At 35.1% G+C, this 24,566-nt stretch overlaps 2 protein-coding genes across 3 annotated transcripts in view; one reads left to right on the top strand and one right to left on the bottom strand.

Moving 5' to 3' along the window:
* Positions 1-5,389, top strand: part of LOC150108406 (centrosomal protein of 83 kDa-like) — a 300,734-nt gene extending 295,345 nt beyond the window's left edge. The window contains exon 13 of the mRNA XM_090390751.1: positions 5,329-5,389. Within this exon, the coding sequence (XP_090246877.1) occupies positions 5,329-5,349 (21 nt within the window). The 3' untranslated portion in view covers positions 5,350-5,389. The remainder of the gene's footprint in view (positions 1-5,328) is intronic.
* LOC150108405 (testis-expressed protein 264 homolog) overlaps positions 1-23,472 on the bottom strand; it is a 53,000-nt gene extending 29,528 nt beyond the window's left edge. For both annotated transcript variants that reach the window (XM_090390754.1, XM_090390753.1), the window contains exons 1-2: positions 23,168-23,472; positions 5,815-6,036 (exon numbers count right to left, since the gene is read on the bottom strand). In XM_090390754.1, coding sequence (XP_090246880.1) covers positions 5,815-6,036; positions 23,168-23,470 — 525 coding nt within the window. In that variant the 5' untranslated portion in view covers positions 23,471-23,472. The remainder of the gene's footprint in view (positions 1-5,814; positions 6,037-23,167) is intronic.
* Positions 23,473-24,566: the final 1,094 nt, after the last annotated feature.

Genomic DNA, 24,566 nt, shown 5'->3' with positions numbered 1-24,566 from the left:
TGTTAACCTTCAAAACTCAGTTAACACCGAACAGCAGTAAAACTTGGGATACTGAGGTGGGTCACTACAGAGAATTCTTAAGGAACTGGGTGCCTTTTCATATGTCATTCAGGTGAGTCAGTATTTAACAGCAACGGATTACACTAAACGGCAGGAATACTGTGCACGCATGCTGACCAATGTCTACGAGGCTCTGTCCTCCCTCTATAATGCCTGGTTCTGATTCTCAGATGAAGCACATTTCCACCTAAGCAGTCATGTAAATAGCTGAACCTATACATTTCTTGGTTTCTGAATAACTGATTTTGTCCAAGAGAAACCACACATGCTGAACAATGTCTACGAGGCTCTGTCCTCCCTCTATAATGCCTGGTTCTGATTCTCGGATGAAGCACATTTCCACCTAAGCAGTCACGTAAATAGCTGAACCTACATGTTTCTTAGTTTCTGAATAACTGATTTTTTCCAAGAGAAACCGCTTTGCAATGAGAAGGTCATGGTGTTTGGTTTCTGGCCATGATACTAATTGGGCCCTACTTCATTGAAGAGGGTGGTGTAACGATGACCTTGAATAGCAAACATGACATTGAGAATGTGTTGGTTCCGTTCACCCAGGATTTGCATAGGATGTGTCATGCAAAATACATTCCATTTCATGCACAGGACGAAGCAATCTGTCACATGGTTCAAGAGCCTATTTATCAGATCACATTCCCAGGAGGCTCATTTTGAGGTTCACAGAATTCCCATACCCATCACATTCTCCTGATCTCACAGGGTATTCCACTATGACCCGCCTTCAAACCTTGATGTGTATTTTAGTCTACAGTTCACATCTCAGAGCTGCTCAACTTTTATTCACTTTAAAACTTTCTTACATGTTCTTCTTTCCAATATGAAATTCAATTTTATCCTACTCAGGACTAAATGGTGATCACTTCCAATTTAAAATCCTCTCTATATACTCTGGTGTCCTGCACCAGGGAGAAAACATCACTATCAACAATAACATAGTCAATGAGACTTTCTTATTCCTTGCCTCTTCTCTCCATATGAATTTGTGCACATTTTTATGTTGGAACATTGTGTTAATAATAACCAGTCCATGTCTTGAGCAGAAATCCAACAGGTATTTGCCATTATTATTAGCTTTGCTCTTCTCTCTAAATTTTCCCAATATATTTTTGTATGTCTGACAATTATTTTCTGCTCTGCTATTTAGATCTCCAACAAGGACCAACTTTTCCTTTTTCATTGTATCAGTTGCTTTCTCTAAAGCCTCAAAAAATTCTTCCACTTCTACCTTAATAGAACTTTCTGTGGGACCACAGGCACAAATAAGTCTCATTGTCCAATTCCCCATTCTCATATTTGCCCACATCACTCTACTTGAGACTGCCTGCCATTCAAGAAGATTAGCCTCGTATTTAGTGTTGAATTCTATGGCTACTCCTTTTCCTTGCCTGAATATAACATTTTGTATTTATTGCTCAGAAAGATCTCACCAGTTTTTTCCCTTTTTTGTTTCAGTCACCCCTATTATGTTGATCTGGTACTTATTCAATAACTCAACTGGCTCCATTTCTTTGCCATTCAGGCTTCTTATGTTGATACTGATCTTGAACTTTGATGTTGAATTGGGGTGGGTTTTAGGATTTGTTCCAGTAGCTGACTTTCCGCTGTTTGCCCTGGTTCCCTGGCAAAAACAATGGGGACCTTGTTTAACCGGGCGTCAACCCAGCCAGCATGAAACTCTGTCATGTTGTACCATCCTCTCATCTTCCTTATACCCTCTTTTACCTTGCGGTGTCGAGGGTCCATTGATCATTGGACCTCACTCTGTTTACAGGATAAGGTGGTCAGCCTTATGCCCCGGTGTATCCTACGGCCTGTAATGTTGAGTTCTCAAGGCCAGTTTGCCTGCTTTGCGGGATGAAAAACCCCAGAATAAACTGGGGAAAAAACCCTGCTGTCCACACCCAAGACTGGCTAACTTGGCTATGGCTGAGGAAGATCCTTCAGCTCCTCACATCACCGACGGGAATCGAACCTAGGACACTCCTTCCCCAGACATATGGTTGCGAAGCGCATAGCCACCAGACACCCCAACCAGCATGAAACTCTGTCATGTTGTACCATCATTCTATAATTTAGTTTAAGCTAATAAGAATACAATTTGGTCGGCTAAATCCCAAATTGCCAGCCCACGTTCGTTCAGTATCCAGGTAGATACCTAACAGGGTGCACCACGAGAAGGTGAGGATTGAACATTAGGTCAGAAGTGATGGTCGGTTCTCTACATTACTTTAAAGGCTATGTGGAGGTCTCCTCTCAGTTATATAGCTTCGACCCTTAAGCACCCCTAATAAGCACCTAAATAACAAACTTGAATAATATTTTCTAATTTATATATGAAGATCTGAGAATCAGAAAATACTAAATTAATAAATTTTAATATTGAAGTAAATTGTTTAATAATCATATTTTTTAGGAAAAATAAATACAACTATCATTATTAAAAAAAAAATCAATTATATTTTGATTTTATTTTTAATATCTTGATATTTATAATATAATGGATTCTGGTTAATTTGGCCACATCAGAAATAGCATAATTTGGCCCAATTAAGTGGCTGTCCTAATTATACAAAGCTGCATGTAAAGAGTTTAAAAGATATATATACATAAGACAAATACAAGTTTAAACAATTTTTTTTTGCTTGTTTATTTAATTAAAACCAAGTAAAATATATTAGCCATAAAAATAATTTCATTTGTATACATATTAAATACATATGCAATTTTTAGTAGTTAAGACAATTTTGGAACTGATCAAGTGTAGCATTCTCTCCCCCCCCCCCCACACACACTAATTGAACAGACACGGTACAAGTATCTAGTACACATATATCACTGCCTTCGTCGCATTCCTGGATGAAACAATCATAATCCAGCAACAAATTTTCTAGCATCCTGGGTAGTCACTCATTCAAGCTCATCACTTTCTTGTTCTAATTACCATTGATACTTGGCTACATTCAATCAGTTACAATTTTTGAACTGATCAAGTGTAGCATTCTCCCCCCTCACACACACACTGTAATTGAACAGACACGGTACAAGTATCTTCATTGCATTCTTGCATGAAACAATCATAATCCAGCAATAAATTTTCTAGCAACCTGGGTAGTCACTCATTCAAGCTCATCACTTTCTTGTTGTTCTAATATCCATTGATACTTGGTTACAATTTCCTCAATTTCATCCTCAAAATCTTCATTTTCATTATAATATTGCAGATTGTCAACTGATGCAAACTCTTCATAGTTTCCGATTATTCAGATCTATTCAAGATGTAATTTTCACTATCAGCTATATTTGGCATGACTATAATTGAATGCTTTAAACCAAAGCGAGCAAAACAGTTTTGAATGGTCTTGTTGCTTATTCCTCTCCAACTATCATCTACAACCTGTACTACTTCTACATATGAACTTTTGCACGAACCTGCTTAACAGCGGTCCAGAACCAGTAACATTTTTTGATTTCCATTGTAATTCTGTCCCCATATAAACCAATTCTTAAAAAAATTCAGATGTCACTCATGCATTTTTGTTGGCATGATACTGCACTAGTAGTCTTCATTCAAATCCCTTTAAAGCATCAAAGCCTAGCCTTTTTTTCCCAACAGCTTTCATTTACCAGTTTTTAACATACTTGAGCAGCATTACATAATTCATTACTTCTTTGACCAAACAGTGGCTGTATAAAATAACTCCATTTCATTAGCATTGTGGAAGTCATCAGGACTAAATTTTTGAAGCAAGATTATGTAATATTTTTCTAACTCTCAATATGGTAGAGGCTACTGGCTGGTCCACAACACAGCAATGTCTCTCAAATAAAATGAATTCTTGTTATATTCTCATTTTATTTGTTGTTCTAGATCGGAACAATTTTTTTTGTTTGCTTCATATATATGCATTATGGGTAAAGTGCAATGACTTTTTTTATACATATATGCAATATGAACTATTATAATACTCTGCATCATGGATTATTTCTCAGTATATCTTTTAGACTTTAAATGGAAGAATAAATCCACTCCTCTCCCCCACATGCACAGTATTTTGCAGACCAAACATCCTTAATAACTTTTCTTCATGGTCCATATTATGAAATAACTCACTGCAGTTTGCATCTCTTAGATAAGAATCAACAAAAACATCAGCTGAATGATATTTCAGCACACTTTCATTTCCTTTTTTTTAATAGATATTTTAAATACAGCAAATTTAGGCATGAACTGATGAAAAAATAGCATTTATTTTCTGCAACAATTTTTCAAAATATGAAGGCTCAGAATGAAATTGTTTTATTATGTACACTTAATGTTATCATTCTTCTTACTGATTTGGGAACTGTTCCTGTTTTCATGATATACAGAACTATTTCTCAAATTATGTGAAGAAAGCAGCATTTACTGGTGACCACTTAAACATGCACTTGAGCTTTTAAAATGTCATATGTCAAAATAGACCTGCCAAAATGCAAAAAAAAAAAAAAAAATAAGTTTAACAATAACCCAGCATAACACTATCCAATTTAGTGCTGTTTTGTTATAGTATAGAACAGTGCTCATGCTTAGTAACTCCTAAGAGAAAGAAGCCATTACTCCATTGCTACTATTCTTTAGTATGCTTTGTAGGAATACATCAGTTGCTGCACATATTGTTTGGAAAATGCAGACAAGACAAGTGCTTCTGCACCTACCAACACTACATCATTCATATAAGCAATGAAACAGGGAGTAACTGCAGAAGAGTGTATATCTTCTGAATTTGCTAAAGGCAGTCTGGTCCCTCATCTCAAATATAGTATAATCAGTGACTTTCATAAAGTTATACTCAAGAAAAGTTCATTATTGTTCTACTGTATTTGTATTTTCATATATCTAATAAAATATGTTATAATGACACCATTTTATGCTGTTTGGGTTAGTGTTTCGTGTGTTGGGAAGGTATCCTGGACACTAACCAGGATATTACTGTATACTGATTACTGAATCAGAATGAAATCACCTGCAGTCTGTGTGAAAAATTCGAACATTCTGAATAACTGTGGTCTGTTATTTGAGTACCAGCTATTAGTCTACAGCAGGATTACAACTGTGGTCTGCCTTCATAATGGTCAAATGATTAGCTTTTAGGAGGTTAAAAAAGCTAGTATATTATGTTTATACTATTTTACTATATTAAATATTATACTATTTTAAATTTATACACAGATTTGTAATGCCTTTTATTCCTAACTTCTGGGAATTCATAGGCAGCTAGTCTATACCCTTAATCATCACCAGTAGTTGAGCTCAGAGTACACCCAACCACTGGCACCATCTCATATTACTAAACCTAAAAGGTATGTTTTAAGTTTACTAATATTATTTAGCTTTCTTAAATCTCATAATTAGAAATAATTATTGTTTTTAAATGTTTCATACTTAAAGATGTTTTGAGAAAAATATAGAAAAAAGATTAATATTACATATTAAAATTATTAAAAACTAACTTTACTCTCAGATAGCTATACTATAACATGCTTGGAAAGTATTTCTTAAAGGGCCACAAACGCTTCATTCAGGTTTATGTTCGGTACAACTAAAAGTGTTCTTTGAAATGTAAACATCCTTGTTTGATTTGAAGGATTAGTGTACATAAAATATGCAGTATATAGAACCAAGAATCAGACCTACCATTTCTTAATAGGGAACTATAATTCAAAATACACTAAGAGTCAACATATAATAATACTCACACTAATATATCTTTTTAATTTTGGATATACTCTAGCCACAGCTACCATAGTAGAGAAAGGATTTAGGTATGGAAATGTAGTGACCACGGCATTATCTACTGGAGGAAACGCATACATGTGATAACCATGGCATAGTAATCTTTGTTTAATTTCTACATCTCCTATCAAGCCACTTCCATCAATAATTGCTCCTACAAGATATCCCAAATTTCCAGAACCTGCCTTGGAAGAAATGAGAACAAATAAGTGACCAAGAAATGCAATTTAATAAACACTTTCTAAAAGTATAAAAATTTAGATTATATCTAATTAATGTTTATGTTACCACCCCCCCAAGATGTTTTTTGCAATCATTCAACTCCTTAACTGAGTGCATTTTGTGAAAGGAGTGCTTTTTGTTATTCAACACCAAATGTTGAATAACAAAAGCTATTTAATTCTTATACACAAATAAACATGTTGGACTGTTTGTGATGATTAACACATAAATTTTTATTATTATTACTACTAGAGTCCTCCAGAAAGTTAGACTTACTGATGGAGGCACATATCACCCACATCAGCTATCATACTTTTTCTTCAATTCATTCACATTACCTATGCTCACCACCTCCAAAGCCAAAGGCAATCCATTCCACAACCTAACCCTCATATAACGTGGATGTTACGTTCCACAAAAATGCAGCATTATATAAATCACGTTATGTGAGACTCAGATCACATAGAAAAAGTAGGATTAGGTTCCGAAAAAAATTTTTTTTTTTTAAGATTATATAAACAATGACATATACAATAAAAATATTTTTTTATTTAATTCAGGTAATTCATGTAAGTTAAGAAAACAAACTATGAAACAAATACATAGTATAAAATTATAAAAAATTATAAATTGTACGTAAACTTCATTGCACATAACACAAATGTTTTCGGCAAAATAAAATATAGTGTATATTTTAATCGTCTGCACTCTCTTCAAAACTAACATTTTGTAGATGTTTTGTAGACCTAAAAGATTTACGAGTGGCCGAACGTTGTCATCACTTGAAATCTTTTGGACATCATTAGTATAATTCTCATTGCATACTTCGGCTGGTTTAGTTATCAAGAAGTCAGTAATAAGACCTTGTTTACCACTTTGCTGCAATTTTTTTTTACTCAGTTCATAATACGGAGCTAAGCAAATATCCAATTGTCTTGTGAATTTTCCGGAGCGCTCCATTGAGAGATCATGATCCATAAAATAACTTTCTTGCCAAGTCCAATCCTTCTGCTAATTTCTTTAAATTGAATTCTTTAATGGATTCATCACAATCAGAATCTTTGGCAGAACTTTAGACGTCATCTATTAATTGTACCAGTTCTTCCTCATTTAAATCTATTTCCCCATCAATTAATTCACTATTGAACAGATTGGAGCACTTATGAAGAAGTTTGCAAAGGTTGAGTCTCATGTGCTGATCAAAACCGAATGTATCTTCAGTCTTGTTCGTTTGTTACCTTGGCAGTTTGCAGTAGGTGGGTTTATCCCTATTAACAAACGCATATATCACAAAAGCGCTCTAAGTGACCATTACTATAAAAATAATTTTTTTTAACATAAAAAGAAGCACTACATATTGTATGCAACTCACCAAAAAATAAAGTGCTTGAGATTAACGCACTTATGATTTTTAATGCGCTTTCCTGGCAGAAAACGAAGACAATTTTCAAAATAAACAGATCACATAGAAAATCTTTATAAGGTAAACAATTGATGTACATGTGTGCTAAAGGATATTTCCCGTAATATAAATTCACTACTTATAACTACATGCACGATACAGGCAGACGCAAATTTAACGAAGATAAAATTTGATTTTTAAGTCGTGCGATGAAAAATATATGAAAAGATAAAGGGTTACTACAATTTGTAGACCATCTTATATCGAAACCGCGTTGTATAAGTACTGCGTTCAACAAGTGTTACTACAATATGTAGACCGACCGTGTTATACCGAAACCGCATTGTATAAGTACTGCGTTCAACAAGTGTTACTACAATATGTAGACCGACCGTGTTATACCGAAACCGTGTTGTATAAGTACCATGTTATACGAGGGTTATCTGCATGTGTGTGTGTGTATTTTTTTTTTTTTTTTAATGGCTGATCCATACACAAAAGGCCAAAAAACCTATAGCACATGCTATAGGCACAAAATCTATAACTCATGCTATGAGAAAAAAATCTAGCTCTAACTATTCATTCTTAACTTCAATGGATGTCCTCTTCCACCATCCTCCATAAAATTAAAAATCCAATCTGTTTTTTTTTTTTTTTTAAAGTGAATCCCACACCCATAAAAGTTCAATTCAGAGGCCAAACATGGAACTTATACGCCTCCAATGAACAGGACAGTCTCACAACATGATAAAATTCATCTGCCACCTCAAAGCAAACATTTATACAAAGCTTATCAACATGCATATCCAAAAAGAGCTGTGCTCAGCAAAATATTAAAACATACTATACTAAAAAGGTAACGTATGTTCCTTTTCCAGCTCAAACAATATAATGCATTCAAGTACCACCAATACAATGCAGTTTTTCTGTCTTCTCTTGAAAAAGTGGAATAAGTTATATTGCCTAAAATGCAATTACCACCAGAAATTTTGGTTTATTTTATGGTTCACATGTTCTTTTCACCTGTATATTTTATCCAACCTTTTGCAAACTGCTTTCCATGAATCATCTTCACAAATGAATGCTGCCATAACTCTTTATGGTATCTATCTCTTAAATTCAAGTTTGTATGTTTTGCAGTGCAAGAGAGGAGTTTTTTTTTTCCCTTCATTAACAAACCTGTATCTGTAAGCATCAAGCTCATTGTTTTATTTTTAATCCATCCCTGATTACAACAGTTATGTCTTTCAGTACCTTTGTAACATTTTTTTAATTGAAACTCTTAATACAAAATGGCATCTAGTTTTTTTTTTTTTAAATCCACATTAAGTACTCTGCAAGTGTTTATTCAAATAGTACTAACTATTTTATTCCCTCAGTCATACGGCTAGTAGGGGTAGCTATATGCTACCATGCTAGGAAAATGATTATGAGCAAGATGGTTTCCCATTGCCTTCCTTGCCGTACTATATCCTATAACTGTAGCCTGTGTGTTCATGGGGCTGGTTTGCCTCCTTACAGGATGAAAACCCCCAGATCAACTGGTGGAAAAAGCTCTGCTGTCCACGGCCTGGACTAATCCCTATAAGGGAATAAAAGGAGTTGGCCGATTTATTTATTATCAGCTCTTTTCCTCCTAGCCACTAAATTGCAATATATATTCCAGAGGTCTGAATTACTGTGGTCATTTGTTTCTGGATTATCTCGTGTTTTTACATCACAGTAAAAACTAGGTGACCAAATCAAGCAGAATGATCCACAAGGTCTGACCAATGCCTTATGCAGTAGCACCACCACCTTATTCCTACTTGATGTGCTTCTTACCATAGCAGCAATAAAATGCACAGTCCCTGCAACACCTACAATGTGCCCTCTTAACTCTAGTTCACCATCAACCATCACTCCAAATCTCATCCACTTCCTGAAGCATGGGTCCACCAATACAGTATGCAGCCTTAATAAATGTATGCACTTTTGAGTGTGAGGTGCTTAAGGGATCGAGGCTATATAACTGAGAGGAGACATCCACATAGCCTTTAAAGGAATGAAGAAAACCAGGGTTTCTGACCTAATGTCCAATCCTCACCTTCTCGTGGTGCATCCTGTTAGGTATCTACCTGGATACTGAACGAATGAGGATGGGCTGGCAATTTCGAATTCAGCTGACCAAATTGTATTCTTATGCTTAAACTAAAATATAGAATGATGGTACAACATGACAAAATTTCATGCCGGCTAGGGCGTCGCCCAGTCAAACAAGACCCCCCCGTTGTTTTTGCCAGCAAACCAGGCCAAACAGCAAAAAGTCAGCTACTGGAACAAATCCTAAAACCCACCCCAACTCAACATCGGTACTATCAATATAAGAAACCTGAATGGTAAAGAAATGGAGCCAGCTAAGGAATTGGATAAGTACCAGATCAACATAATAGGGGTGACTGAAACAAAAAAAGGCAAAAACTGGTGAGATTTTTCTGAGCCATAAATACAAAATGTTATATTCAGGAATGAAAATAAAGGAAAAGAAGGAGTAGCCATAGTATTCAACACTAAATACGAGGATCATCTTCTTGAATGGCAGGCAGCCTCAAGTAGTGATGTGGGCAAATATGAGAATGGGAAACTGGACAATAAGACTTATTTGTGCCTATGATCCCACAGAAAGTTCTACTAAAGGTAGAAGTGGAAGAATTTTTTTGAGGCTTTAGAGAAAGCAACTGATACAATGAACTGGTAATTAGTTTACGGAATTAACAACGCATATAAAGTATATCGATTAAAGATGACTTTAATGAATAACTTCTATAATTCGGCAATGTCACGTTGCCATCTTCAGGAACATAAAGATATGGTATGTGCACGCAGGCACTAACAAAAGCAAATGAGGAAGAAAGCAAGAAACTGATATTGTTCCTAAAGTCCTAATGGTGCCCTCTGGCTGGCTAATTTGGTTGTCTTGGCAGTTGGGCTGGAGTTCTCATAATGTAAGTCTCCCAAATTTGGGGTAGTTTCATGAACCCAAATTTGTTGAAGTTAGGAACGTTTTTTAGAGCTGATGAAGATTCCTTGAATAATCTTTCGTATTTAAACTTGCTGCGGTGTATTATTTTTGTTTTAGGGGAAGTGACGTTGCCGAAATATAGAAGTTATTAAACTACTTCCCCTAGACCTACCTGGTGTATACCAGGTCCCTTGCAGCTGCAAATTGTCCTACTTTGGCCAAACAGGCAGAACAACAAATATCAGGATATCAGAACACAAAGACTACATCCGGTTTCACCAGTACAGCCGCTCTGGGCTGGCAGACCATGCCTTAGATACCCACCATAGAATTCTTTGGAAGAAAACAAAAATAATACACCACAGCAAGTTTAAATACGAAAGATTATTCAAGGAATCTTCATCAGCTCTAAAAAAACGTTCCTAACCTCAACAAATTTGTTTTCATGAAACTACCCCAAATTTGGAAGACTTACATTATGAGAACTTCAGCCCAACTGCCAAGACAACCAAATTAGCCCGCCAGAGGGCACCATTAGGACTTTAGGAACAATATCAATTTTTTGCTTTCTTCCTCATTTGCTTTTGTTAGTGCCTGCATGCACATACCATATCTTTATGTTCCTGAAGATGGCAACGTGACGTTGCCGAAATATAGAAGTTATTCATTAAAGTCATATTTAATTAATATACTTTATATGCGTTGTTAATTCTGTAAACTAATTACCAGTTATGTATGACCAACATATAAGCCTTGCTACTAGAATTATGATATAATGAAAAAAGAAAAAGTGGTCCTTGTTGGGGATCTAAATAGCAGAGTAGAAAATGATTATCAGACATACAAAAATATATTGGAAAAATTTGGAGAAAAGAGCAAAGCTAATAATAATGGCAAATATCTGTTGGATTTCTGCTCAGGACATGGGCTGGTTATTACTAACACCATGTTCCAACATAAAAATGTGCACAAATTCACATGGAGAGAAGAGGCAAGGAATAAGAAAAGTTGACTATGTTATTGTTGATAGTGATGTTTTCTCCCTGATGCAGGACACCAGAGGATTTGAAATTGGAAGTGATCACCATTTAGTCCTGAGTAGGATAACATTGAATTTCATTTTTTAATATTGAAAAGAAAAACATGTAAGAAAGTTTTAAAGTGAATAAAAGTTGAGCAGCTCTCAGATGTGAACTGTAGACTAAAATACATAAACATGATTGAAGAAAAAATGAAAGTTTGAGAACAGTAACCAAACCTTGGAGATTCAGTGGCAAGCCCTGAAGAAAACACTGATTGATTCAGCCAGAGAGGCATGTGGTGAGGTTGTCTGTAAGGATAGAAAAATCAGAACTCCATGGTGGACACGGGAAGTTAAAGATGCAGTGAAAGAAAAGAAGAAAGTATATCAAAAGTTCCTGGCAAATAAGACAGCTTGTGCTCTTCGAGAATACAGAGGCAAATGTAAGAAAGCTAAACACTGTAAAACTAGCTAAGCAAAAGTCATGAGGATTTTGGTAAGAACACAGAAAATAAATATCAAGGTGGCAGCGAGATATTCTGGAGGTTGTTGAAGCAGCTCAGAAATGGAGGAAAGAGTGCTGTAAAAGGAATTAGAGATGATAAAGGTGACATGAAAACAGGAGAAAAAGATATCCCTGAAGTATGGATGAATTACTTCGAAAAACTGCTAAATGAAATAAGCAGTCACTTTATTGTAATAAGTAAGTAGATTACTAAAACATGACCTCCCTTTAGCAAATCCATGCTGTCCATCAAAGATGATACCATTGTTGTCAGCCCAACTCTGGATGCTAGTTCTCACAAGCTTCAACAACTTACCACAACACCTGACACACAGATAGGCCTATAGTTTAATGCTCGAGTTCGATCACCTCCTTTATGAAGTGGCACAATCTTGCCCTCCTTATGGACTTGACCGAGTGCAAGACTCATATTAAAAAAATATGTGAAGACAGGTGTCATATCCTTGACACGTTCCTTCAGAATACGTGGCGATATATTATCAAGTCTTACAGGCTTATTAACATCTAGTTTACTCAACTCCCCATACACCTCATGCTCACTTAGTCTCTCCTCACCATCATCTACTGCTCTCAATCTCTCCAGGAAGTCACATTCACAAGATTGAAAGACCTGTATGAACTGCTCATTAAGTATCTCCACCACACATTCTACAACAGCTGTCTTTATACCATTTTCTCCAATCAATGTCATCCTTCCATAATCATTCTTTCTTTTGCTGGCTACATATCAAAAGAACTCCTTACGATTCTTTTTGGCTTCATTAGCTAACTGCTGTTCATACCTCTCTTTAGCTACCCCCACCAACCAAGTCACCTTCCTTGCCTGGTCTTTGTAAACCTCATAGAATTGGTTATTTCCACTTTGCTTATGCTGCCTCCACAATGCCCTCTTTCTCTGTATCACATGCTTAATCTCTTTATTCATCCATCTCACACCTACTTTATTTTAACCTTCTCACCCTTGGAATATATTTAGACATTGCATCTATTAGATAGTTTTTGAAAATCCCCCAAGCTGGATTGATCTCTTTTCCAGCTAACTCCTCATTCCATGTTACACCCACAAGCTGTCTCCTGAGCTCTTCATAATCATCCCCCTTGTAGTTCTACATATACCCTTTTCTCACAGAGGTCCTCAGACTGCTGGCAATCGCCCAGGTAATCAGATCAGAAATGCTGAAGTATGGAAGTATAAAGGTCTTACAGTGGCTGCACTGCATAGTTCAGAAGGCCTGGACAGAGAGACAAACTTCGGATGATTGGAGCAGACCTCTCATAGTACTCATATATAAAAAGGGAAATAAAACTGAATGTGAGAATTACAGAGGTATTTCTCTACTGAGTGTTCCTGTTAAGATCTATGCAAGTATACTTGAGAAACGGTTGAGAAGAATTGTGGAAAAAAAGCTTGGTGAAGAACAAGCTGGATTCAGGCCAAATAGAGGCTGTCAGGATCAGATTTTCACTTTATGACAGATAGTTGAGAAATCATGGGAATATAACAAAGATCTGTATTTAAGTTTTATAGATCTGGAAAAGGCACAAGTGCCAAGAGAGAAGCTAGTCGAAACGCTAGTTATATGTTGTCAATGGGGCATTATATCAAGCAATACTTAGTCTTTATTTGAGTTGTAAGTCAGCAGTTAGAATTGAAAGAAGTTCAGGAAGGTGGTTTAATATTAAATTTGGTGTCAGACAAGGATGTACATTATCCCCTCTGTTATTTATTATCTATATGGATCACATTATGAAGGAAAGTGGTATTAAACCTGATATCAAAATTTAAGATGTTAATCTCAGCTCTTTGCTTTATGCAGATGATGTTATGCTTCTATATAAATCCACTACAAGTCTGCAAGATTCCCTGACTAAAGTGAATAACTGTTGTAATAGATATGGTATGAAGGTCAGCAATAAAATCAGAGAAAGACAATGAAAATAGGCAGAATCATTGAAAATGTCAACTGTGTTGTGAATGGAGAACCTGTGGAACAAGTAAAACATTTCAGCTATGTAGGCACAATTTTTAGCGAAGATGGTAAGTTAAATATGGAAATAGACAACAGAATCAACAAAGCTGGTATGGTAGGAAGTCAACTGAATAAGTTTATATGTAATAAGAAAAAAATTAGCCAAAACACTAAATTGCACAGTATTCAAGCCAATTTTAACTTTTGGATCTGAGAGCTGAATCAGAAGTAAAACACTTGACAAAAGACTGGAGACTGCAGATATGAAAGTACTGAGAAATATTAGGGGCATGAACAGATTGCATCAATAGCAATATCATATTAAAAACAAGGATATTAGGAAAGAACTTGACATTGTCAGCATCCAGGAATGTGTTATCAGAGCTAATCTGAGGTGATATGGTCACTTAAACAGAATGGGAGAGGAAAGATTAGTGAAACAATTGTTCTCTACCAGGTTTGCAGGAAAAAGGCCCAGATTTAAGAATTTAAATTCGAAACGCTATTTGAATTTAAATTCGAATGCCTGAAGCCTCCTGAGGTCTCCTAAAGCTAGCATTCTTCTACAAATACTAAGGAGTATATAAATTCTGCATTTTTGTTTAGTATACATAGGATGGACAAGCCAAGGATTTGAGGTGATAAAAATAACATGTTGCAGATCTCAAAAAAAGGCTCTGATCTGGCCAATAATACTGTTGATTAGGGCATTTGAATCATCCATATATTTAGATGAAAATTTTTATTCCAGACTTCTGAATGCATCAGTTGTGGTCATCTGTTCATGTGAATCACTAAATAAAAATTGATATTGGAAACTCCTTATTAAATCTTTTATAATGGAATTCAAATTTGCTAACATCAGTAGTCACTTTCAGTTAACAAGTGAAGATGATTGTTAGTGAAGTTAATGCATGTAAGGATTACAGCCTCCTGAGGTCTCCTAACAGATACCTATACATTTATTTCATAGCATGAATTTTTCTGGTAATGGTTTTTCAGTGTTTGGACAACTTTGTTATCTATATATATTTTTGACGTTCATTAAGCTCTGATGAAGCCACCAGTTCTTTGAGGTGCATGAAACTAGTAGGCATAAGTTGAATTTTAACGACTAATTAAATTTCCTTGTTATTACTGCAAGAGTAAAATTAGTTAAAAATATAACAAAAACAAACCTACACAGTTTAGCATTCAGGCATGTGTGATTGGTAATATGTCCTTATGGTTCATATAGTGGTTTCTGATTTGCTATCCTTTTGACAGGATTGTCGGAACAGAACCCTGTTGTAAATCAAGGACCGGCTATAAATTAAAAGATCCCAAGAAATGATATTCTTGGTTTAATCCTTTATCCAAGTGTAAGCAAACAAAGTTTACATGCAAAGTATCTTCACGACCAGTCTTACTTGTACGAGGAGTTTCAGAAAAGTAAGGCAACACTTTTTTCTTCTTGAGGATGTTTAATAAGAGGAAGTTGAAATTATACACCAAAAAATAAGTGAACATGCACTACTTTACAAAATGAGTCTCCAAATTTATTGATGCATTTTCCCAATGACATATCAGTTTATCAATACAAGTATACTGAAGAAGTCCATGCCCACACCCAGTAACCAACACCACACCACTTGATGAATTTCATACGTAGTGAAATGCCTTCCATAAAGGTGCTTCTTGAGGTGGCCGAGCAAATGGAAGTACAAAGGTCTAGGTATATGGCAAATGCAGCAGTTTCCCAACAATTACAGTGCAACTACTCATGAGTGGTGTGCCCAGTATGTGTGGAATAGCATTGTCGTGCACCAAAATCACACTGCTTGTCAGGAGTTCCGGTCATTTACATCAAATATTGGCTTTTGGTTTGTTCAACATTACACAGTAAAGGTCTGCATTGATTATTCCTACCTTTTGCAAAAGTCCACCAACAGAACACCTTGTTGATCCAAAAATACTGTGGACATGAGTTTTTGGACAGTGGGAACAGTTTTGAATTTTTTGCACACAGGAGATTATCGATGTTTCCAGGTCATGAGTCTTGTTTGCTCTCCAAGGTAAAGTAATGAACCCAGGTTTCATTTCCTATGACTAGGTGAGCGAGAAAATCCTCACCTTTGTCACTGTATCACAACAGATTCTCCAGACACATCCCCCATCGGTTTTGCCTTGTGCTTCTCTGAGAATTGTTGAGAGGCAGCCAGTAGCACACTTTTTGAAAGCCAAGGACATCATGAACAATTTTGTAAGCGGTGGGCTTACTAAGTTCCCCACTTTTGCAATTTCATGCAATTTTACTTGTGGTCTTCAAGAACAATGCCCTTAATGTGCAAACTATTGTCTTCTGTCTTGCTTGATGACGGCTTGCCTGCCCGATGTAGATCCTCAACATCATCCACTTTAAATTTATTGCACCAAAAACACACCTGCATTCTTTGACATCACCTTTTCACCACACAGCAACCTGGTGAATGTCACTTGGTCAAATCCCTTTTGCTTGCAAAAAACCAAATAACTTCACAGACACCTGTTTTGGACCATACTTTCATGGAAGTGCCATCTTGAAGCTGGAATTAGCTGTGAGGTGACAATAGTGCCACACTGCAATGGCAGTCCTTTTGAATGTTATTAATGGGGCTAACTGTTCACTGTGTTTTATCTCATTCCCTTTCAACCATTAAGAAAGATGTGTCACCTTACTTTTCAGAAATACCTCATATATATAGAGGCTAATGACTTCGCATTAGTTGCCTTAGAATCCCATAATACAAAGCACACATCCTTTAAGAGTGTATAATGCTATGCATTATGGAAGGGTCACTACCCAGACTAGTTTTGACCAGTATTGAGGTCTTCTCATTAAGAATATATACAAGTAGGCCGGTTTTGAAACTATATACAAGTAGCCCAGTTGTGAAGATACTTCATGCACGAACTTTGCTTATACTCAGATAAAGGATTAAACCAAGAATATAATTTCCTGGCATCTTTAATTTATAGTATAACCAAGTGAAAAAACTTTTAACAAGGACTGACTACTTACGTTAATAACACTTGGTGGTAGTGAAAAGTAACCAACACTTTACTAGCAAATGCTGCCACCATTTACAAATGTCAAACAATATGTAACACTATGCAGAAAGTAAAATGGTGCAACAGGGTAATCTGACAGTACTAGTGACAACATGTTCATAGAGTAATAGGCTATACTTCTTATAAAACCTTTGTTTACAACATATTTTAACATACATTATACCATAACACACAGGGTGTCGTTTAAAATAATTTGATTTTTCTGTAATGTGTATGGCAGTCTTCCACAGTGGAATGTTCCTGAGTTAAAATCCTCTTGTATGATGACTCAATGTTCCTATATCCTCTGAAGGGCCACTGTACTACTGGATTTACTAAAGCAGATTGCCAGAGAAGCTAAGTATTATCACTCAGAGCATCAAAAATGTGCTTAAATGGATTCAATCTGCAACAAACTTAACAAGAGATAAGCAGATAGTTCCACTCTTCCATCTGAAGAGAAAATGATTTCTATCCCCTACACAAAATCTGTTTATAAAAGGATAATGAGACTAGTTAAAAAAAATTCCAACTGCTATAAACTTGTGAACAAAAATTCTCCACCTTCTTAGTCAATAATAAAGAAAGTCTCCACTGTCTTATCAAGGAGTATATCAAGCTTTGTTCATACTATCTATCTTATTAAGGACAAAGAAGGTTCTATTATCAGATATAAAAGCTATATTATTACAGGCTACTCCATGGAATCCCTACTCATCAAAAGAGGCCCTAAACATCATGCCAAGTGCTACCCAATATTTGTGCAGTGTCCATCACACTTTGAACTCATTCAGTCATGGTACCAACAACAGACTAGCAACCTATTCCACTCAATTCAAGCAGCATTCACCACTCTCCAAGCAAAATATCGTATTCTAACACCTTTGCTAACTATACTCTTGGTCAGTTTCAAAGGATGGACCCTAATTCTCCCACCATCAGACCTGTTCTGAAAAATTTCCTCTGTATTAATCTTGTAAAAACGCCTCAGTAATTTGTATGTCTCAATCATATCACCCTTATCCACCTGTGAACCAATTTCTGTAACCCACAAATCTTCCTGTTCTTGTAAGGTTCATTCCATAGACCTGCTACCATCTTGGTCACTCATATCTGGATCCTTTCCACCCCTTCCTCATCACCAACCTTAATAAGACACCATCAAGATGGTGTCTTATTAAGGCTTGATAGAGAGAAATAATAAACTGCTTATCTCTGCTCATCAAAATATTCTTCAGTAACCAAGTAATCCAACGAGCTGCTTTAGGCACTTTTGCTATATGCCCTCTAAGCTTTAACTCCCTATCCACTAACACTCCAAATCTCTGGCTTCAATTTCCTGGAGTACAGTTCCATCAATGTAGTACAGCTGGTAATCTTTTTGCCCTAAAATGCATAATCTTACACTTTGCCACATTAAACTGACAGCTATTCTCCTTTGTCCAGACTGTCAGTCTATCAAAATCATCCTGAAATTTTAACATCTATATTAACTTTTGCTCAACCCAATTTTGCATCATCAGCAAACAACTGAACAGTTCCTATCAGATCCCAAGTCACAGGTCTTCTGGATTCTACTCCTGAATTTCTACTCTGATATCTCTCCATCAAACACCTTTTTATACACCTCATCAACCCTATATCCATCTCCCATATGCTTTATGCACATTCTTACACTCAATTCAAGCAGCATTTGCCTTACTAATAATTGCATATCCACTCAACAGCTTCTCTCCCCCCCCCCAAAGAAAGTCTAGTTTCCCTGACTTTGCACATCCACTTTTACTTCATTCCACAACATCTTTTCCAGACTCTGAAAACACCAGATCCATTCAGATGCAAACCATGCTTCTAGTATAAGTCCTTTTGCTCATGAAACTCATTCCACACATACACGAATTCCACATGATTCCCTCTGCATGGCCTATGCATTGAGTCATTCGCTATTATGACTCTCCTTCTCAGCTCTACCTGTCAGACTGCGGCAACAGACTCACTATCTTAACTTTCTCACTCTTTAATAAATTTAGTTTAATCCTTTATCCAAGTGTAAGCAAACAAAGTTGGAACCTGAAGTATCTTCAGGACTGAGACAACTTGTAGTAAAAGTGGACCAAGGAGTGATGAGAGCTTGGTCCACTTTTACTACAAGTTGCCTCAGTCCTGAAGATACTTTAGGCGCAAACTTTGTTTGCTTACACTTAGATAAAGGATTAAACTAAATTTATTATAGTCTAACCAAGTGGAAAATAAACTTCCGATTTCTCACTCTTCTTTTGCTGTAAATATGCTGTATTTAGAGCAACAACTCAGCCAACACCAGGCTGGCTAATGTTATGCTTTGCTTTACTCTTGTGGACAGCCAAACCTGATTTATAACTGTTTTGGTTGCAGCCATACACTATGAGGTTTTAAGATTTTTTCCCCTTACTATACAGATTCATTTTCATTCCAGTATTAAGTTAATAATATACACACACTGGCTTTTATTATTATTATACCAACCAAATACAGAATTTGTCTTAAATATTTGTTTCTAATATACCCTGAGACAAAAAGGTTCCTCCCAATTTGATTTCAATAAAGTATCTGAGTATTCTGACACTGTATGTAATGACAAAATTATATTCAAAGATTCTATGTTCTGATTGTTCAGAGAGGTGCAAGTAGCATCAGCTATTTATATACTGTGTCAAATATTGAAAAAATCTAAACTCATTGCACTTCCATCTCTATACTGATTGTTGACCTGGGATGGCCCAATTTGTTAACTGTTTAATCTAACAGACAAGCCTGCAACATGGCATCCTATCACAATGCCTCTTTCAAACTCTGTCAGTTTCCTTCTCTCAGCCATTTCAACCTGGACACAATTGCACTGACTTGGGAGTATCATATTCCTTTAATTCATACGCTCCAAACACATGCTTCATTACATAGCATGATGCAGCTTTCCCATGGGGATGTCCGTTGACTGCTTTCCAAGCAGTGTATACATATTTACAGCAGATTAAAGAATGATGCAGAGGACATCAACATGTAAAAGTGAGGATGCAATGGTTCCACTGTAAGGCTTTGATTAGGCCAATATGCAATATTATGCACAGATTTGGTCACCTGTTTTTCAAAAGGATGAGGAAATATTGGAAAAGGTCCAGAAACGATTGACTTAGTGGTCTCTGGAATGTTGAGTATGAAGGCAGACTGATGAAATGCAAATTGTACAGACTAGCAAATAGGAGGAGAAGAGGGGATGCAATTGAGACAAGTTATTAAGGGGATTGCTGCCAGATTAATGTGGATGATGTGTGTGGGGAAAAACAAAGTAATTCATGGAAGCTGTATAAGGACAGTATGAAGTGCATAGAGTAGATGGGTGATTGGAATGTTAAAAGGTACAATATGATGAAGTATATGTGTAATAGTGGGACCTCCAGTAATAAGTCACTTGACTCCATGGAGGTTTGATGAATATGCACTAATGATAATTGTAGACTTGTGGAAAGATATCTAAAAAATAAAAGTACAGAAAATTCAATTGAAGGAACTGGAAATTCCATGTCTGAGGATGCTGCTGCATCTTCAGATTCTTCAACATTAGCTAAACTATCAATGAAAGAAAAACTTCAAATGGTGATAAAGAAAAAACTGAAGTTCCAACTCATGAGTAAAGAAGCGCAAAAAACTTTAGTCATTAAAAAAGAAATTACATATTTTTAAGAGATGCAAAAAATACGTGGAAAATCTTTAAAAATCACTTTTGATTACCTAACATTGAGCAACAAGTGTTGAATATGAGTTTTTTTCCACTGCTGGAGTAATTTGTACAAAAATTAAGTCGCATTTAGGGGAGCACAGCCTCGATAAGTTGTTTTTCCTCTGCACTCATTTTAATAAAAAGGATACTAAATAAGTTTATGCTGAGTTATGCATGTTTGTGTTATCCTTATTTTAAGTTTATTTGTTTTGAAATAATTTATATGATAATTTTTCCTTTCAATTTTTTTGCCATGTTTTATGTACAATAATTTTTTTTTATTAATATTTACTGTTTTTAATTACATTTTTAAAAATGTAAATTTTAATAACTTTTTGTTGAAAATGCAAGTTACTGATAAATTATCAGTAATCCAATATTTATACAAATTTTTACCAAATTACTTAATTGAAAAAAAATCAGTAACTTCACAATTCCTAGTTAAGTTTAACAAGAGCAGTAGATGCCAAAGATTCTTTCACAGTCCAACTGCCTCTGTTCTCTGGAACAGCCTTTGTTTGCGAGATGAGGCGTTTCATTTATTTTAAGACTTTTAGCATTACGTTATTTTTGTGTTTTGAATGTTTTTTTTTTTTTTTTTTTTTTGTCAGTTTGTTGTGCACTAACAGACAAAATTCATCTAGAAAACTCCAAAAAAGCAATATGGTCCCTAACAAGAAATATTTTAAATATCAAAAGTAATGCCTACTCACTTTAACAAATAAGAAATCAAGTCATATTTCTGGGTAGCAAAGAAATGAAACCAATGACATCTTCATCAATGATTATATGAAATGTGATAGACCAATTGAAAGAATGCGAGATAAAAACAGGATATTTTCAGTTTTATTTTGACATTATCAATGAAATTTATAGTATGTTACAAAAATGCCAATGACATTTTAGAATAAATTATGATAATCTCATATTTGTCATAAGAAAACTGATAAAAACTATATTAGAAGTTGAACGGGTTCTGCATTATGGTTTCAAGAGGGAAGAAATATGAGAAACGTTTATCGTATTTTCAGCAGTTTTAAGGTATTGAAGATTAAGCATCAGTTTTTATGTTTGCTTTATTATTTTTAATATGTTCATTTTTGTTGCATGCTTTGCTATTATTATTCTATTATGTTTTGTACCAATTATGTTTTGTCTTTTTTTTTTTTTTCCTGAAATTCTATATTCTTTTCTTATCTGATATCTGAATAGTGTTTTGTTACCTGCCTAGTGCACTATCAATGGATGTGACAACATTGGCAAGTCAATTGGTTTGTTGATTTCTTGGTTACTGGAGACAATAAGTAAACTTGTACTGTAACTGGTTGAAATATAAATTTATTAACTTTTCTTGATGCTATTTGCTAGTAAAAACAGTAATGATATGCACCTGGTTGAAGCTTTTTTGTGCAACAAATAGGCTGCACACCTAAAAACAATAATATAAAAATAAGGATATCTTTTAAACTGATCTCCATTATCTCTCACAGTTGTCAATAATGATACAGATCAGCATAAAATCTGAGATCACAGTATTTTGATATCTTACATTACACAGGAAATTTCATATGTGCACTATGATTCTAACTCCCTCCCTCCCCTTTAACTGAAGTCCAGTGCATCAAAGAACCTTATATTTGTCTTGAATAAATGTATGTGAAACTAAAAATAAATTCAAGATTGTACTACTGTATAACAATCACAGAGTCAGTACCAGATTTATGGTATTCCAGCCACTTGTGGCACCAGGTTCACAGTATCTTGACATTGTCATAATTCACTAGTACCACAACCTGACTTATTCACTTCCTGAAATCAAAAAATTGAGTAGTTAATGGTGGGGAGAAGTTTGGGATAGTAAAAGAATTCCTATCAACAGTCTTTTGAAATGCTTATCCAGGACAACATTCTGGAAATGTTTGGCTTACTCGAGTTATTCATCTTCCACAAATTGCTTAGTATGGAAGATAAGTTACTCGTTTTGCAAAGGAGAAGTTCTCTTGTTAAGCACTAGCACTTTTAATTTCATTATTAATGTTTATCAACAGTGATACTCCAAAATCTTCGATTTTGGATAAAATTTGATGATTTTTTTTCCCTGAGTGAATTTTCATTGGACTATATCATTATTTTATCTTTAACATAAAGGATAAAACCTTTATTCAATACATTATAAGAAGTGAAAATACATTATTAATTTTCAACTCTATTTGCATAAAAAAAAATGAAGGAAATATACCGATTTAATTGAATATCGAAATAATCTTTTCCTAATATAAAATTGTACACTGACATCAACAAAACTAAATACAACGTCTAAAAACATTTCGGACAATTAGATTACTTACTATTTTTAAAGGCGCATCGTAATATACGGCTATGTGGTGAAGACGAGGCGCCAATTTACGAACCTGAGAAAATAGTTGGTTACAATTCTTAAAAGGTCCATGTGCATATTTATAAGCAACTATGAGTTTTCCGAAAGGTGGTTTCTTTGTTTTGATCACAATATTAACGAACACATTTGAATATACTAAATATACCAAGACTAGAAATAGAAATACAACTACCATACATCTATGAGAAATAAAAGCACCGCTAACAACAGCTGTCAATAACAAAGACAAAACGCAAAGCATCTCCCTACCCATTCGAAAACAGAACCTAGTGCCTCGTACACTAGTCAACTCAACCGATTAACTGAATCAAATAGACAGCCGAAATGCAGTGCTGCCCCCTAACGATACGAAAATTAGAAAGGATGTATGAATTTAATTTGTGTTTAAGTGTGTTTATTTGATTATTGGCACAAAACTTTTAATATACAAGTTTCTTACAATAAGCATTATAGGTCATAGTACGATATATAGTTAGATACATAGTACGATATATAATAGTTGGAGAATTAAGTAATAGTGGAGAGCATGAGATGTATTTAGTGAGGTTGAGGAGTGTACCCTCCCATGATGAGTCCTTGGACTCCCTGGAGGTGTCACGTAATAATAATAATAATAATAATAATAATAATAATAATAATAATAATAATAATAATATATTTTTCAATTTAACGATAGAATCTGAAGAACAAGAATTCATCGTACTCGTCACCGAGTTCATGAGATCTTAGCTCTTCACTTAACACGAATAATGCGAATGAGCCCCTTTCTAGCTATAAAACCGCTACTTATTAATAACGAATGTTAATTTTTTTTTATTTTTAATTTATTATTGCTATCATTACGTGACACTCCAAGGAGTCCAAGGACTCATCGAGGGAGGGCATTCTACTCTACAACTCTCCGTCTGATGATAGAAGTGGTAAATAACATTGGCATAATAGAAATTTAAATCAAAATTTCAATGAATTTAGAAATTCATTAGATAAAATGAATCAGTTTTTAATAAACCTTATGGAGACTGCAGAAATCTGTTCCTATAGTATATGAATATAGAATAGAGGACAACTTGAAATAATGTCATGGTATGATATACTGCACGGAAAAGATGTCAGTGAAGTATGAGAAATATTTTATGAGTATTTAAAGGTAACTGCATCCAGGTGTATATTAGATCGCGCCCTGATGCAAACAATTAAATATCGCCCCTGACCGATTATAAGACAAAAATATAAGAAAATCTTCAATTTCTATTTTGTTTTTATTACAAAAAAAAAAAAAAAACATTTGGAAAAACTTCTTTCCGCACTTGCTACGATAACAGGAATTGTTAGCGTAGCGACGGCGTCTA

The sequence above is a fragment of the Typopeltis vanoorti genome, chromosome 3 (genome assembly GCF_054136105.1).
Source record: "Typopeltis vanoorti isolate ZY-2024b chromosome 3, IOZ_Tvanoo_1.0, whole genome shotgun sequence".
NCBI classification, from domain to species: Eukaryota; Metazoa; Arthropoda; class Arachnida; order Uropygi; family Thelyphonidae; genus Typopeltis; species Typopeltis vanoorti.
This window is presented reverse-complemented; position numbering and strand designations above follow the sequence as displayed.